The sequence below is a fragment of the Pristiophorus japonicus genome, chromosome 3 (genome assembly GCF_044704955.1).
Source record: "Pristiophorus japonicus isolate sPriJap1 chromosome 3, sPriJap1.hap1, whole genome shotgun sequence".
NCBI classification, from domain to species: domain Eukaryota; kingdom Metazoa; phylum Chordata; class Chondrichthyes; family Pristiophoridae; genus Pristiophorus; species Pristiophorus japonicus.
In genome coordinates this window covers 294510082-294526399 of record NC_091979.1, presented here as the reverse complement: position 1 = coordinate 294526399, position 16318 = coordinate 294510082, and the positions used below count along the sequence as shown (strand labels likewise).

Genomic DNA, 16318 nt, shown 5'->3' with positions numbered 1-16318 from the left:
CCTCCCCCCCGACCCGAACCGAACTGACCTCTTTTTCCCCCCTCCGACCCGACCCAATGCCACCTATCTGTAAATCTGGTGCTGGGGACGGGCCCTGCCCAAAGTCTCGGGCCCGGCCCGTTCAGCCTCCCTCCACCTTCTCCTTCCCCCCCCCCCCCCCCTCCAAAATCTCCTCCCCCCCCCCCCCCCAATCTCCTTCTTCCCCCCCCCCCCCCAATCTCCTTCTCCCCCCCCCCCCAATCTCCTTCTCCCCCCCCCCCCCAATCTCCTTCTCCCCCCCCCCCCAATCTCCTTCTCCCCCCCCCCCCCAATCTCCTTCTCCCCCCCTCCCCCAATCTCCTTCTCCCCCCCCCCCCCCAATCTCCTTCTCCCCCCCCCCCCAATCTCCTTCTCTCCCCCCCCCCCCCCAATCTCCTTCCCCCTCCCCCGTCCCTCCCAATCTCCTTCCTCCCCCGTCCCTCCCAATCTCCTTCCTCCCCCGTCCCTCCCAATCTCCTTCCTCCCCCGTCCCTCCCAATCTCCTTCCTCCCCCGTCCCTCCCAATCTCCTTCCTCCCCCGTCCCTCCCAATCTCCTTCCTCCCCCGTCCCTCCCAATCTCCTTCCTCCCCCGTCCCTCCCAATCTCCTTCCTCCCCGTCCCTCCCAATCTCCTTCCTCCCCCGTCCCTCCCAATCTCCTTCCTCCCCCGTCCCTCCCAATCTCCTTCCTCCCCCGTCCCTCCCAATCTCCTTCCTCCCCCGTCCCTCCCAATCTCCTTCCTCCCCCGTCCCTCCCAATCTCCTTCCTCCCCCGTCCCTCCCAATCTCCTTCCTCCCCGTCCCGTCCCGTCCCGTCCCGCCGCCCCCCCCTTCCCGCCCGCCCCCCTTCTCTCATCTTTCTCCCTTCTCTCCTCTTTCCCCTTCTCTCCTCTTTCCCCCTTCTCTCCTCTTTCCCCCTTCTCTCCTCTTTCCCCTTCTCTCCTCTTTCCCCCTTCTCTCCTCTTCCCCCTTCTCTCCTCTTTCCCCCTTCTCTCCTCTTTCCCCCTTCTCTCCTCTTTCCCCCTTCTCTCCTCTTTCCCCTTCTCTCCTCTTTCCCTTCTCTCCTCTTTCCCCCTTCTCTCCTCTTTTCCCCTTCTCTCCTCTTTTCCCCCTTCTCTCCTCTTTTCCTCCCCTCTATCCCCCTTCCTTCCCTCCCTCTATCCCCTTCCTTCCCTCCCTCTATCCCCTTCCTTCCCTCCCTCTATCCCCTTCCTTCCCTCCCTCTATCCCCCTTCCTTCCCTCCCTCTATCCCCCTTCCTTCCCTCCCTCTATCCCCCTTCCTTCCCTCCCTCTATCCCCCTTCCTTCCCTCCCTCTATCCCCCTTCCTTCCCTCCCTCTATCCCCCTTCCTTCCCTCCCTCTATCCCCCTTCCTTCCCTCCCTCTATCCCCCTTCCTTCCCTCCCTCTATCCCCCTTCCTTCCCTCCCTCTATCCCCCTTCCTTCCCTCCCTCTATCCCCCTTCCTTCCCTCCCTCTATCCCCCTTCCTTCCCTCCCTCTATCCCCCTTCCTTCCCTCCCTCTATCCCCCTTCCTTCCCTCCCTCTATCCCCCTTCCTTCCCTCCCTCTATCCCCCTTCCTTCCCTCCCTCTATCCCCCTTCCTTCCCTCCCTCTATCCCCCTTCCTTCCCTCCCTCTATCCCCCTTCCTTCCCTCCCTCTATCCCCCTTCCTTCCCTCCCTCTATCCCCCTTCCTTCCCTCCCTCTATCCCCCTTCCTTCCCTCCCTCTATCCCCCTTCCTTCCCTCCCTTCCATCCCCCTTCCTTCCCTCCCTTCCATCCCCCTTCCTTCCCTCCCTTCCATCCCCCTTCCTTCCCTCCCTTCCATCCCCCTTCCTTCCCTCCCTTCCATCCCCCTTCCTTCCCTCCCTTCCATCCCCCTTCCTTCCCTCCCTTCCATCCCCCTTCCTTCCCTCCCTTCCATCCCCCTTCCTTCCCTCCCTTCCATCCCCCTTCCTTCCCTCCCTTCCATCCCCCTTCCTTCCCTCCCTTCCATCCCCCTTCCATCCCCCTTCCTTTCCTTCCCTCTATCCCCCTTCCTCCCCCTTCTCTCCTCTTTCCCTCTATCCCCCTTCCCTCCCCCTTCTCTCCTCTTTCCCTCTATCCCCCTTCCCTCCCCCTTCTCTCCTCTTTCCCTCTATCCCCCTTCCCTCCCCCTTCTCTCCTCTCCCCCTTCCCTCTATCCCCCCTCCTCCCCCTCCCCTCGCTGTCAGAAACACAGACACTGACAGACAGAGATAGAGACACTGACAGACACACTGAGCGGGGCATCCCAGCACGCTGTTGGAGGGCTCCCGGTGCTGCAGTTGGTAAGTAGAAAATGTTTTATTTATTGATTTAAAAAAAAAATTAATTCTTAATTTTTTTTTGATTGATTTATTGGTTGATTTATTGATGTATTTATCATTTATTATTGATGATGGCTCTTTATTTGTAAAACTGAAGTGTTTAATGTTTGTAAACTTCCCTTTAAACAACCCCCCCCCCCCCACCATTCCCTACGCCTGATTTTGTAACCTACGCCTGATTTTCTAAAGTGTAGACAAGGTTTTTTCGAGCGTACAAAAATCTTCACTTACTCCATTCTAAGTTAGTTTGGAGTAACTTTTCACTCACGAAACTTTGAAATCAGGCGGAAGTGGCCGGACACGCCCCCTTTTGGAAAAAAAATTCTGTTCCAAAGTGAAACTGTTCTAACTGACTAGAACTGGAGCAAACTAAATGACGAGAATTCCGATTTCTAAGATACTCTGTTCTACACCAGTTGCTCCTAAAAATCAGGAGCAAATCATGTAGAAACTTGGGGCCAACAAAACTACCTATTAAAATTTCACACTATTAGAACTCAAGAATCTGGAATCAGAAACTACCATGATCAAGCCAATTGAATTGTTCAAATAATTTCCTATTCTTGGCTACTATTTTCCTTCTATCAAGTTATTGTATACCGCATTGCAATGACCACGAACCGCTTTACAATTCTGAAAAGAAACTTTATTTAATAATCATTTCACATTTGAAATGTCTGCAACATAGTTCCTTGATTTATTTGGAGTTTTCATATGGGCCTTGGTGCTGCTGATCTGCAATTGCTGTGGATATGTTCAGTGAGAGAGTTATCTTCAGTGTTAAAGTTTTATTACAACACCTGTGGAAATGTGACAACTAGGTAGAAAAGGACTGAACAGTTATTGCTGGCAAATTCATACCCCAGAGGGCTGTGGATGCTCAATTGATAAGTATATTCAAAACTGAGATCAATAGATTTTTAGGCACTAAGAGAATCGGATATGGGATTTGCTCCGAATGTGGTGTTCTTCTATGTGAGAGGGAGTTGCGTCAAAGTAATTTTAGTTTTCACACTGCTCCAGTGGAAATACCTGTACAATACTCTAAATGTATCATGACAACCGATTGGTGCCCTCAAATCTGGCACTAAGCTTATTGTCTACAGGGCTGTAGTGATATCCGCCCTCCTGTACGCCTCAGAGATGTGGACCATATACAGTAGACACCTCAAATCACTGCAGAAATACCACCAATGATATCTCCGCAAGATCCTGCAAATCTCCTGGGAGGATAGACGCACCAACGTCAGTGTCCTCGATCAGGCCAACATCGAAGCACTGACCACACTCGACCAGCTCCGCTGGTGGGCCACATTGTCCACATGCCCGACACAAGACTCCCAAAGCAAGCGCTCTACTCTGAGCTCCTACACGGCAAACGATCCCCAGGTGAGCAGAGGAAACTTTTCAAAGCCTCCTTGATAAAGTGCAACATCCCCACCGACACCTGGGAATCCTTGGCCAAAGACCGCCCTAAGTGGAGGAAGAGCATCCGGGAGGGCGCTGAGCACCTCGAGTCTCGTCGCCGAGAGCATGCAGAAAACAAGCGGAAGGAATGTGCAGCAAACCAGACTCCCCACCCCCCCCTTTCCTCAACGACTGTCTGTCCCACCTGTGACAGAGACTGTAATTCCTGTATTGGACTGTACAGTCACCTGAGAACTCACTTTTAAGTAGAAGCAAATCTTGATTTCGAGGGACTGTCTATGATGATGATGATGATGATGACAGTGACCAAGATGGCAGTTGTTCACTACCAATTTACTTTTCCAAAGTAAAGAGTGTGATTTTCATTGTGGAAACATTGAAACAGTGGTGAGAGGTGGCTTTGTGGAGCATAAATGCTGACAGAGAGCAGTTTGGCTGAATAGCCTGTTTCTTGCTGTACTTTCTATCTATAAAAGCTACATGATGGACGGGAGGTGGATGTGGAGGCATTATTGGTCTGATTGTTCTGTTTCTGGCTGAAGAAGGAAGTCTGAGAGTTGGAGGAAAAGTACATTTTGAGCCTGTATAGTCTTTGGCAAAAAGTATTGTAGTTTAGAAAAATTTATACATTTATTGGCTTACTTCACATTATCACCCACTTGATTTAAGACAAAACTAAGACAAGTAATTAAATTTGCAGTAGATCAGCGCTGATACCATGTGCATTTTGAAGCAGCTTGATAACTGCAGTGATATTTTTAATATGACATATACCTTGTACATAAAGGTAAATATGAATAGTATCATGCTCAATGGGTGGCCTCACTCAAAGGGAGAGTAGATTGGAGATCTGATGACAACACTGCAGCGCCAGTTCTCTGAACTGCATTTCCTTCATATTCTAACCTTATTGGAAGAGTAGGATCAGTGGTCTGGATTTTGGGTTAATCTATCACTGTTAATAGCTCTGTTGTATGCAAAAAATAACTGAGATGTCATTTATACCCCAGTTTCTTGCTTATTTAGTGTAGAATTGTGTTTCCATAAAATTGCAATACCTTGCTTCATGTTTACCTTTAATATTGATTTAATAAGTGCCTTGAAATATGTTAATTTTAATTTGTAATCTTTCGATAAATTCACCTTTTGAAAAATGAGACATTGGATAATATACCAATAATTGGTAAGCAGAATTGCTTTTCAATTTCAAGAAATCAAAATTAAATTGAGTCATTGGAAAAATCACCATTGTAGTCACTCTGAACTGAAAGAGCAGTATGTCAGAATAGTCCCTTGTGTGTACTGAAATTGTAGTGTTCTTCAGCTGCAAACCTATTGCTGCAGCCTCCTTTTTTTGGAATTCCACATACTTTTTTCAAATGCAAAACCAGATGGTGACATGTAAAACTGAGAAAACAGTAGCTAACTTCATAGAAAACTAGAGCACAAGTTGAGCAGTGAACTAATTTATCATGCTGCCTAAAACTGCCTATCTTTATTTTCAATATTAGGCAACAAGTTCACCTTGGAAACTAGGCCAGCAGAGATGGGCATAGATGTACGACAAGAACTCCTTAAGTTTCACTCAACGAACTATTCATCAAACTTGATGGCTCTCTGTGTCCTCGGGAGAGGCAAGTACTGTATTGTGTAAAACTTGAGCCAATATGTGATTTTTCATCTTGCAATGCATTTTATCTGTTACCCTGAAAAATATTTTGAAATGCTTAACTGGACTGTTGAGTTATTCACAGCATAATTGATAGTAACTGATGTATTTAGGTATCCAGTTGCTGAAAGTGCTGATCAGTGACTCCCAGCTCTAAAGTTGCAAGGTGGCTTTTCATTTCTGTCAGACACTGGTTGGATGAGCTCTCCTTTATCAATTAGACTGCTCGATAACGTATCATCCGACAGTGCATAGAAGAAAGCTATCTGGAGTTGAGGAACCTGTAAAGAAAGACGAAAATTTGAAAAGTAATAATTCCTTTTCTTTTTTTGATATTTTAATCAATGAGTCTGAGGAATTCCAGCATTGAGATCTTGTTTCATTCTAGGTTGAGGGTGAAGACAAAATTAACATGTCTGTTGTTGGTATTTTCAAATTGTATTTGGTCTTGTAATGTATTTTTAACATTGCTTTTAAATCACCAATCAGAGGATAACATTTGATTTCAGTAATAAGTTAGAAGGATCTCAACTGCTGAATATGTATGGTTCTGCATTAGGGGTGGGAATAGATTTGAGCTCTGTAGCACTGCTAATGTACAACTAGCAAGGATGTTTTGATCTTGAGTATTTCACACTTTATTCTTTCCTGACTTTTTAAGAATCGTGAATTAATTTGATGTGTGGCAAACTATTTCCAGCAAGTTCTTTGTGAGCAAGTAAATTGCATTTACTGTCTGCATAAGCTAATCATAGGCAGTCCCTCGAAATCGAGGAAGACTTGCTTCCACTCTAAAAGTGACTGTACAGTCCAATACGGGAATTACAGTCTCTCTCACAGGTGGGACAGACAGTCGTTGAAGGAAAGGGTGGGTGAGAAGACTGGTTTGCCGCACGCTCCTTCCGCTGCCTGCGTTTGCTTTCTTCATGAGATTCCTGGGTGCTCTTCCTCCAATTAGGGCAGTCTTTGGCCAGGGACTCCCAGGTTTCAGTGGAGATGTTGCATTTTATCAAGGAAGCTTTGAGGATGTCCTCGAAACGTTTCCTCTGCCCACCTTTGGCTCGCTTGCAGTGAAGGAGTTCCGAGCAGAGCACTTACTTTGGGAGCCTCGTGTCTGGCATGCGAACGATGTGGCCTGCCCAGCGGAGTAGATCAAGTGTGGTCAGTGCTTCAATGCTGGGGATGTTGGTCTGGACGAGGACGCTAACGTCGGTGTGTCTGTCCTCCCAGGGGATTTGAACGATCTTGCGGAGACATCGTTGGTGGTATTTCTCCAGCGACTTGAGATGTCTACTGTACATGGTCCATGTCTCTGAGCCATACAGGAGGGCGGGTATTACTACAGCCCTGTAGACCATGAGCTTGGTGGTAGATTTGAGGGCCTGGTAAACACTTTCTTCCTCAGGCGGCCGAAGCAGCGCTGGCGCACTGGAGGCGGTGTTGAACATCGTCGTCTCTGTCTGCCCTTGCAGCTGATAGGCTCCTGAGGTGTGGAAAGTGGTCCACGTTGTCCAGGGCTGCGCCAGGGATCTTCATGACTGGGGAGGCAGTGCAGTACTGGGGTGGCGGGGTCAGGTTGGTGGAGGACCTTTGTCTTAAGGATGTTTAGTGTAAGGCCCATGCTTTCGTGCAAATCAGTGAAGATGTTGACTATGACTTGGAGTTCAGTCTCCGAATGTGCGCAGACACATGCGTCGTCCGTGTACTGTAGTTCGACGACAGAGGTTGGGACGGTCTTGGATCTGGCCTAGATACGACGAAGGTTGAACAGGTTCCCACTGGTTCTGTATTTTAGTTCCACTCCAGTGGGGAGCTTGTTGACTGTGAGGTGGAGCATTGCAGCGACGAAAATCGAGAAGAGGGTTGGGGCGATGATGCAGCCCTGCTTGACCCCAGTCCAGACGTGGATTGGGTCTGTGATGGATCCTTTGGTCAGGATCATGGCTTGCATGTCATCGTGGAGCAGGCGGAGGATGGCGACAAACTTTTGGGGGCAGCTGAAACGGAGGAGGACGCTCCATACACCCTCGCGGTTGACCGTGTCAAAGGCTTTTGTAAGGTCAGAGAAGGCCAAGTACAAGGGTTGGTGCTGTTCCCTGCATTTCTCTTGCAGTTGTCATGCCATAAAGATCATGTCCGTTGTACTCCGTAGAGGGCGAAATCCGCACTGTGACTCCGGGAGGAGCTCCTCAGCCACGGTTGAGGAGGATTCTAGCGATGACTTTCTCAGTGGCTGATAACAGGGGGATTCCTCTGTAGTTGTTGCAGTCAGACTTGTCCCCTTTTTTAAAGATGGTCACGATTACTGCATCTCTGAGATCTCCCGGCATGCTCTCCTCCTCCTCCCAGGTGAGAGAGATGAGGTCATGCATTCGTGCCAATAGTGCCTCTCCGCCATAATTTAGTGCCTCAGCGGGGATTCCATCTGCTTCCGTTGTCTTGTTCTTAAGCGGGTGGATGGCCTTTTCTACCTCCTGCAGGGCTTGGGTTTTGCTGAGATGGTGGCGGGTTAGCATGCTTCGGGATGGAGTCGAGGACACTCTAGTCAAAGGTAGAGTCTTGATTGAGGCGATCTTCGAAGTGCTCCTTCCAGCAGGTCCTGACTGCCTCGGTGTCCTTGATAAGTGTCTCACTGTTCTTGGCCAGCAGTGGGGCCTTGGATGCTTGGGCCGTAGGTGGCCTTTACTGCGGTGAAGAATCCTCGCACATCATGGCTGTTGGCTAGCTGCTGAATCTCCTGTGCTTTCTCCACCCACCATCTATTTAGGTCACGGGTTTTTTGTTGGACCTCTGCTTTAAGCTGTCTGTAATGCTGCTTCCCTGCTCCCGAATTGGGTTGTTTTGGGTTCAGAAATGCCCTGCGCTTGCGATTTATTAGCTCTTGGATCTCCTGGTCATTCTCATCAAAGCAGTCCTGGTGTTTTCTGGTTGAGTGACCGAGCATCTCTTCACAGGCACTGGTTATAGTGACCTGGAGGGCAGACCAAGCGCTGTGGGCATTCTGTGTCTCGGGGTCATCAAGGGTCGCCAGGTTAGCAGTGAGGCGCTGGCTGTCTAGGGCTCTCTTAGCTGGGTCTCTGAGCGCCCCGGCATTGATTTGCTGCCGTCGCCACTTTGGGGCAATATTGATGTTGATGATGGAACGGATTAGGCGGTGGTCCGTCCAGCAGTTGTCAGCTCCTGTCATGGCGTGGGTGATGTGCACATCCTTACGATCCCTGGCTCGAACGATAACATAGTCGTATATAAGTGGGAGATGACTGCAAATTTAAATTTCTGTACCTAACGGTCTGTAGTTATACATCAGAGCAGATGAGGCTAAGAGGAGATTTGATGCAGGTTTTAAAATGTTAATTTTAATGGAGTGAATAAGGAAAGATTATTTCTTCTGGTTGAGGAAACAGTGGTGAGGGGTCATGTAACCCGAGGAGAGAGCTCAGGACAAATTTCTTCACAGTTGTTGTAAATACCATTGACTATTCTAATGCTCTCCAGATCCGCCTCCTATCTTCCACCCTACATAAATTTGAGCTCATCCAAAACTCTGCTGTCTGTACCCTAACTCGCACCAAGTCCCATTCACCCACCCCTGTGCTCGATGATCTACTTTGGCTCCTGGTTTCGCAACGCCTCAATTTTTAAATTCTCATCCTTGTTTTCAAATCCCTCGCAAGCCTCGCCCCTCCCTATCAAGCCCTACAACCCTCAGATATCTGTGCTCCTCCAATTCAACCTTTTCCTCATCCCCGATTTTTAATCACTCCATCATCGTTGGCCATGCCTTCAGCTGCCTGGGCCCTGAGCTCTGGAATTCTCTCCCTAAACCTCGCTACCTCTCCTCCTCCTTTTAAGAGGCTCCTTAAATTCTATCTCTTTGACCAAGTTTTTGGCCATCTGTCCTAATATCTCCTTGTTTGGCTTGGTGCCAAATTTCTTTTGCTAACGTTCCTGTGAAGCGCCTTGGAATGTTTGATTATGTTAAAGGCACTATATAAATACAAGTTGTTGTTGGAGCATGGAATGCTTTGCCAGAGGGAGTAGTTGAAGCAGAGACCATTGTATCTTTTAAGGGAAAATTGGATACATATATGAAACAGAAGATGATGCAGGGTGATGTGGGGGGGGGGAGGGAGAGAGAGAGATACAGTGGGATTCGTTTTAGATTGCTCGAGTAAAGAATTGGCACAGGCACAATGAGCCTATGCCTATGCTGTATAGGGAAGAGGCTCATGTGGGGCATAAACATCGGCATAGACCTGTGGTGCCGAATGGCCTGTTTCTGTGTTATAAAATTCTATGTCTATATCTTTGGTTTTAATCAAGGGTTCTGGCATTCTGACTTAGGAAAATTATGATAACTGAAATATATTGCAGCAGCATGGCATATTGCATGAGAAAATATATTGGTAGATGACCCAAAGCAACATTAGAAAGTGACCAAAACCAGCAGAACATCCTATATATAATGTGCTTTGACAATTGTCTTATTTCTAGAAACTAATGTGCATTGTATTCAAAATCGTATACATTCTGAAGTGAGTACATGGCATTTTTTTTTAAACAGGACATCTGAAATGCTCTTATTTATAACACAATCTGGCAATTGATCTGCCTGCTGGTGCAAGTTACCAGACAAGAATTTATCTCATTTTCCTTTCTTCCTTTGAATGTTTTCATTGATTTAACTGTTGGTTGAACTTGTCTCTGGGCAGAAAGAGTGCTTTTAACATAGTTCATAGGAGGTTAAATAGCCTTTAACACTGCTGACAATCTGAAGGGATGAAACTGTTTTTACCTTTTACTATTTCTTTTATTTATACTGATCCAGTTTTTTGTTGTAGAATTATTTGATTTGTTTAGAGTTCCCTGTTGGTCCTCCTTTTGTGCACTTGAACTGAATTATATTTCAAGATTAGCGGTGCTTCTAAAGGTAAATTCAGCTGATAATGAGCAACACGAGATAAGGATTAGTTGTGGGATGTTGTCCTTTTAAAATATCTGGATTTGAATTTTGATACAAATCAGTATTTTCAATAGATTGGTACAGCAGTTAATTGAAGTAAGATTTTTTTCATTTGTATTTTGTTTATGAATAAAAGACAGTTATGGATTCTGAAATCCAAGTGATATTTCACCTTTTAAGTAGCTTTTTATATGCTACAGGTCAGCTATTTCCAATGACAGCTAATTACTTTTCTTGCTTTGGAAAAGACTAAAGCCATTAGCAAGAGCTTGTTCTTAAGCTCATTGCAACGGGATACTGTAAAATCACATGCTTTCTCTTTTTAAAAATATAAATAAATCCCCTCTCTCTTTCTCCACCCCACTGCCCCCCCTCCTCCACCCCCCCTCCACCCCCAAAAAAGAACAAAAATGCACTTACTGTGATGTGCGTCTCTTGGGTTCTGGCTGGGGACCAGTGAAACTCCCCTCGTTGAGGTGAATAGAATTGGAACTTGGCTGTCGAGGAATCCTTTGAATATTATTGTGCAGGTTCAGAGTTACGTTTAGCAGATATTGCACTAATTTTTAGGATTTTCTTTTTGCTGAATCAGCACTGCCATAATGCACACATTTTTACCTTGGTAAAAGTAAGACATCTAACCTTTTGAAAATACCAGTCGTCACATGTAAAGTGAAAAGTAAGTTTAGAAAGAGTACCATTTGTTCAAAATACTCCCCATTCATACATACAGAACACTCAGGAGATTTAACATTCGTGTTTGTATAACATTTTAATTTCTTGTGCCAGCTTGAAGAACGAGGATCAGACCTTCCTCCCTGCTGGGCTGCCTTCGTGATGTCACTGGTGGGGGGAGTATGACAGAGCAGCTCCAGAGAAAGCAATGAGAGCCATGACTCCAGACCAGCTCAGCTATGAGATACTAGGAAATTATAATAACTGTTCGGGAAGCAGTCTTTTTTAAACTTCTCCCTCCCTCTCTGGATTTACCTATTCTGCTAAGAATAGATAACCTTTTAAAATAGAGAGTTAAAGCTAAGCAATATTGCTGCGGCTGACCTGGATTTTACAGCAGCTATCACATGATAGGACTTGGAGCTTTATGTTAGCAGTGTGACTGTGATTTATTGTGTTTCAACTGATCTATATTGGTTCCAGAATCCCTGGATGAGATGACTGACCTGGTGGTAAAGCTGTTCGCTGAGGTGGAGAACAAATTTGTACCTGTCCCTGAATACACTGAACATCCTTTCCAGGAAGAACACCTGAAGGTATTGCATGACTTTGGTTGTATTTTTCCCAGTGGGTTTTACTTTCCCGACTATAAATAAATGGAATCAGCAAGTTTTGCAGTTGTGAACAAACGAGGACATTTTTCAGTTTATTTCACAGAATTCTGAAACTTGTTTGAAGCCTGGGATCTTGTTGAGTACAGTTTTTATATTGTAGTTTTAAAAATAGACAGAAATTGGGTGTAATTTTTTTTGGTGTAGAGCTGCAGAGTGTGACAATTTTTACAGAAAATGTGATGGTAAGAGCTTTGACTGTAATCACAACTAGGAATCTAGTATGAATTATTACTCTGGATCTTTTATATAGAATCATAGAAAGGCATTACTACATTCAAGAATGGCTGTAAACCTACCTCTTATAGAAAATAGGTGCAGGAGTAGACCATTCGGCCCTTAGAGCCTGCACCACCATTCAATAAGATCATGGCTGAACATGCAACCTCAGTACCCATTTCCTGCTTTCTCTCCATACTCCTTGATCCCTTTAGCTGTAAGGGTCACATCTAACTCCCTTTTGAATATATTTAACGAACTGGCCTCAACAACTTTCTGTGGTAGAGAATTCCACAGGTTCACAATTCTCTTGGTGAAAAAGTTTCTCCCCATCTCGGTACTAAATGGCTTACCCCTTATCGTTACACTGTGACCCCTGGTTCTGGATTCCCTAACATCGGGAACATTCTTCCTGCATCTCACCTGTCCAATCCCATCAGAATTTTATATGTTTCTATGAGATCCCCTCTCATTCTTCTATGACCCTAAATACTTGTATTGTGTGTCATAGAATTTTAACGCACAGAATTTAATTTGAGCTCATGTCTATTTTGGTTGTTCCATCTTGAAAGTAAGCTGTGAGGAGGATATAGAGTCTGCAAAGGGGTATCGGCAGATTAAGTGAGTGGCAAGAAAATGGCAGACGGAATATAATATGGGGAAGTGCAGTTAATTATTTTGGTTGGAAAAATAGAAAAACTGATTTTTTTATCAATGATAATGTTGGTATTCAGAGAGATTTGGGTGTCCTTGTACACGAAACACAAAGTTAACATGCAGGTACAGCAAGTAATTAGGAAGGTAAATGGTATGTTGGACTTTATTGCAAGAGGATTTGGAGAACAAGAGTAAGGACATTTTGTTGCAATTGTACAGGGCTTTGGTCAGACCACACCTGGGGAACTGTACAAATTTGGTCTCCATATCTCAGGAAGGATATAATTGCCTTGGAGGCGGTACAACAAAGGTTAAGTAGATTGACTCCTGGGATGAGAGGGTTGTCCTATGAGGAGAAATTGAGCAGAATGGGCCTATACTATCTGAAGTTTAGAAGAACGAGGGGATTTCATTGCAACATAAGATTCTGAGAGGGCTTGACAGGATAGATGCTGGGAGGCTGTTTCACCTGGTTGGAAAGTCTAGAGCTAGGGGGCATAGTCTCAGGACAAGGGGTCGGCCATTTAAGACTGAGGAGGAATTTCTTCACTCAGTGTTGTGAATCTTTGGAATTCTCTACCCCAGAGGGTAATTGTCTGAATTTGTATTTGGCTTCTAAATCCAAATTATTAATGTAAATTAGAAACAGTAGGGGTTCCCAACACTGGGATAGCTTACTCATCACAAACTTTCAGGAAGGATAGGAGAAAAAGGAACACTGCAGAATTAGAAACAATATTCTCGCACTAGACTGTAAGGATGTAAATGGAGAGTTGGTCCAAAACAGAATCAAATTGAACTGAGAAATGGCAATGACAGGCACATTAATTACAATATATCAGAAACCACTGAACAGGGAAAGGAAATTGAGGATGAAATTTGTAGACAAATTAGAGAGACAAATATTAACAATTGAATTACAATTGTAGGAGATTTTAATTATCTAAAAATGGACAGGGGAGAAAAAATGTTTGTGGTGAAAGGGGAATGGGGTTGCAGTGTGTTCAATACTGTTTTCTTGTTCAATGTGTTGCGAAAGAAGGTACTTGAACTGGCTGCACAATGAAGCAGAGCAGGTAGGCAACCTAAAATTATGGGAACATTTGTGAAACAGTGACGAAAATATAATTAGGTTCAGTGTAAGAATAAGAAAAAAAGTCAAGGACAAACATACTTCTCTGGAAAAAGCTTTTTATAACTGGATAAAAAGAAATCTTCGTCAGTTTTAATGAAGGAAAATTGGCAAATAGGACCTTGTATCGATGAGAAATATTTAAACTGGAGGTGGGAAACTATGAATGAGTAAAAAGTGATGGATTGATGGGTGAGACAAAAGGGTGCAAACTTAAGATCATCGCAGAGTATTAAATGAGAAGTTGAGAGAAAAAAATACTGTAATTATACAGGATGATTAGAACTTGGATTTCTCTGCCGCAAACTGTTGTCGATACAGAGTCTGTATATATTAAAAAGGAATTAGTTGCTTGAAATAGGGGAATATTCAAGTGTACGGGGAGCAAGCAGCTGAATGTAATTCGATGAAGTGGTTTAAGTCCAGACAAACAACGGTGCAGACTTGGAAGAGCTGATTAACCTAATTCTGTGCTGAAACATTCTATGATTCAAGTTGGTAGTTGTATGTTCCACTGCTTTTTGCACATCGTTTTTTATGTTGAACCCCATGGAGCTGGATTTTCAATTTTCTGAGCAACCACGTGCAACGCCAAAAAAAAATGCACCGCTTGAAATTGGCCGTTCAGGGAACCCGTACTCGGGTTGAGAAAAAACACGCTTGAAAAAAGCCTGTATTGAAGCCCCAGAAACAGCAGTAGGTATGAAGACCTACAAAAAAGGTAAGTTGAAGTTTTTATTTTTAAATTCTTTTTCAATAATTCATTACTTAAGTGTACTGTATAATGAATGTTTTCTGATTGTTTGCTTTTTGATTTTTGCTATTTTTTTTTGTGTTTTTTCTCCCCTCCCAGGGCCTGTATTTTTGGCGGTGATAGGCCTCAGGCTAAAGTTGGCAAGGACTGTGGTTTCTACCATGAATCCTTGTGCAACGTCCATTTTTACCAACAGGCGCATTTTTTTTGCAAATTTTACCCCGCTTAAAAATGCCGATTTTTTTTTTTTTTTTAAGTGGTATTTTGTCCGTAAAATAACAGGAAAAAAACTATATTGCCAAAAACTGAATTTCTAGCCCTATGTTTCTTGGCTTTTTGGGATGAAATGTATAAGACCATTGAGATTATCTGTTTGGATTCTATGGAATAATAGCAATTCTATTAATATATACAAGTGCACTTATTGGCCAGTAGTAATTATGTGAGCATTGTGTGAACACCTTCACCACATGGACTGCAGTAGTACAAGAAGGTGGCCATCCACCACTTACTCAGTGCATTTTGGGTTCGGCAGTAAATGCCGATCTTGCCAAGGATGCCCACATTCAGAGAATGAATTTTAAAAACCAAATCTAGATGTTAGCATTGCTTTCGAGTAGTGTCTTTGGCCAATAGCAATCACATTATTTTGTTTTAATTGATCCACATTTGAGTGTCAGGACTCTGATCCAATGCTGATAGAGACAACTTGGGTAGATGCAAGTATTTGGCAGGTTTCAGTTTACACAGTGATGATAACTTGCACAAATATTCATAAATTCAGAACTCCAAACTCTGTACCTGTGCATAACGAGCAACAGTGTTAATGTTGTAATCTCTCCTTTGTGTCACGAATACCTACTGTTTTGAGCCTTTAGGGAAACAGCTGCTGATTTGTACGTCCTTAGTTGTCTTACTGTCGCTTCACTGTGCCTCCAATTATGAAGGTATGGTAGAAGATGGGTTAATGCTTTTTAAGAGGTTTATTTAAATATATGGGCCCAAGTTTCGAACCGCGCCTAGAACGGCGCAGTCCCGACCTGGACACCCGTTTTTCGCACCACAAAGTGCACCTAAAAAAAAACCCTCCAGATTCTCCACCTCCCTGCAGGTCCTCTGGCCCTCAGCGCAGCAGGAGCTGTAGGGGGCGGAGCCAGGTCCCTGCGCTGAAAACAGTGCCGGGACCTCTGCACATGCGCGCTACAGTGGACGCACATGTGCAGTAGCTCCAGGCGCCCAAAACTGTGTGGGAGGGGCCGAAGCACGCAGCCCCTAGCCCTGGCCGAATGGCCTCACTGGGGCTGTGTGAATAAGGCTCCTCCCACGGCCAGCTCCTGCTTCCTCCTGACTCGACTCCCGCTTCCCGCCTCCGGACCCGACACCGACCTGACTCCCGCTCTTCCCCCCCCCCCCCCCCCCCCAGACCGGACCCGGCACCAACCTGATTCCGCTTACCCCCCCCCCCCCCCCCGCCCCCGGACTGGATCCGACCTGACCTCCCTCCCCCCGACCTGACCTCCCTCTCCCTCCCCCCCCCCCCCCTCCCCAATCTCCTCTCCTCCCCCCCCTCCCCAATCTCCTTTCTTCCACCCCCCCTCCCCAATCTCCTTTCTTCCCCCCCCCCTCCCCAATCTCCTTTCTTCCCCCCCCCCCCAATCTCCTTTCTTCCCCCCCCCCCCAATCTCCTTTCTTCCCCCCCCAATCTCCTTTCTTTCCCCCCCCCCAATCTCCTTTCTTTCCCCCCCCCCAATCTCCTTTCTTTCCCCCCCCCCAATCTCCTTTCT

The 16318-nt window shown here is 45.6% G+C and overlaps 1 protein-coding gene across 3 annotated transcripts in view; it reads left to right on the top strand.

The window, feature by feature from the left end:
- ide (insulin-degrading enzyme) overlaps positions 1-16318 on the top strand; it is a 173055-nt gene that overhangs the window by 25281 nt on the left and 131456 nt on the right. For all 3 annotated transcript variants that reach the window (XM_070876812.1, XM_070876811.1, XM_070876810.1), the window contains exons 5-6: positions 5306-5428; positions 11585-11697. In XM_070876812.1, coding sequence (XP_070732913.1) covers positions 5306-5428; positions 11585-11697 — 236 coding nt within the window. The remainder of the gene's footprint in view (positions 1-5305; positions 5429-11584; positions 11698-16318) is intronic.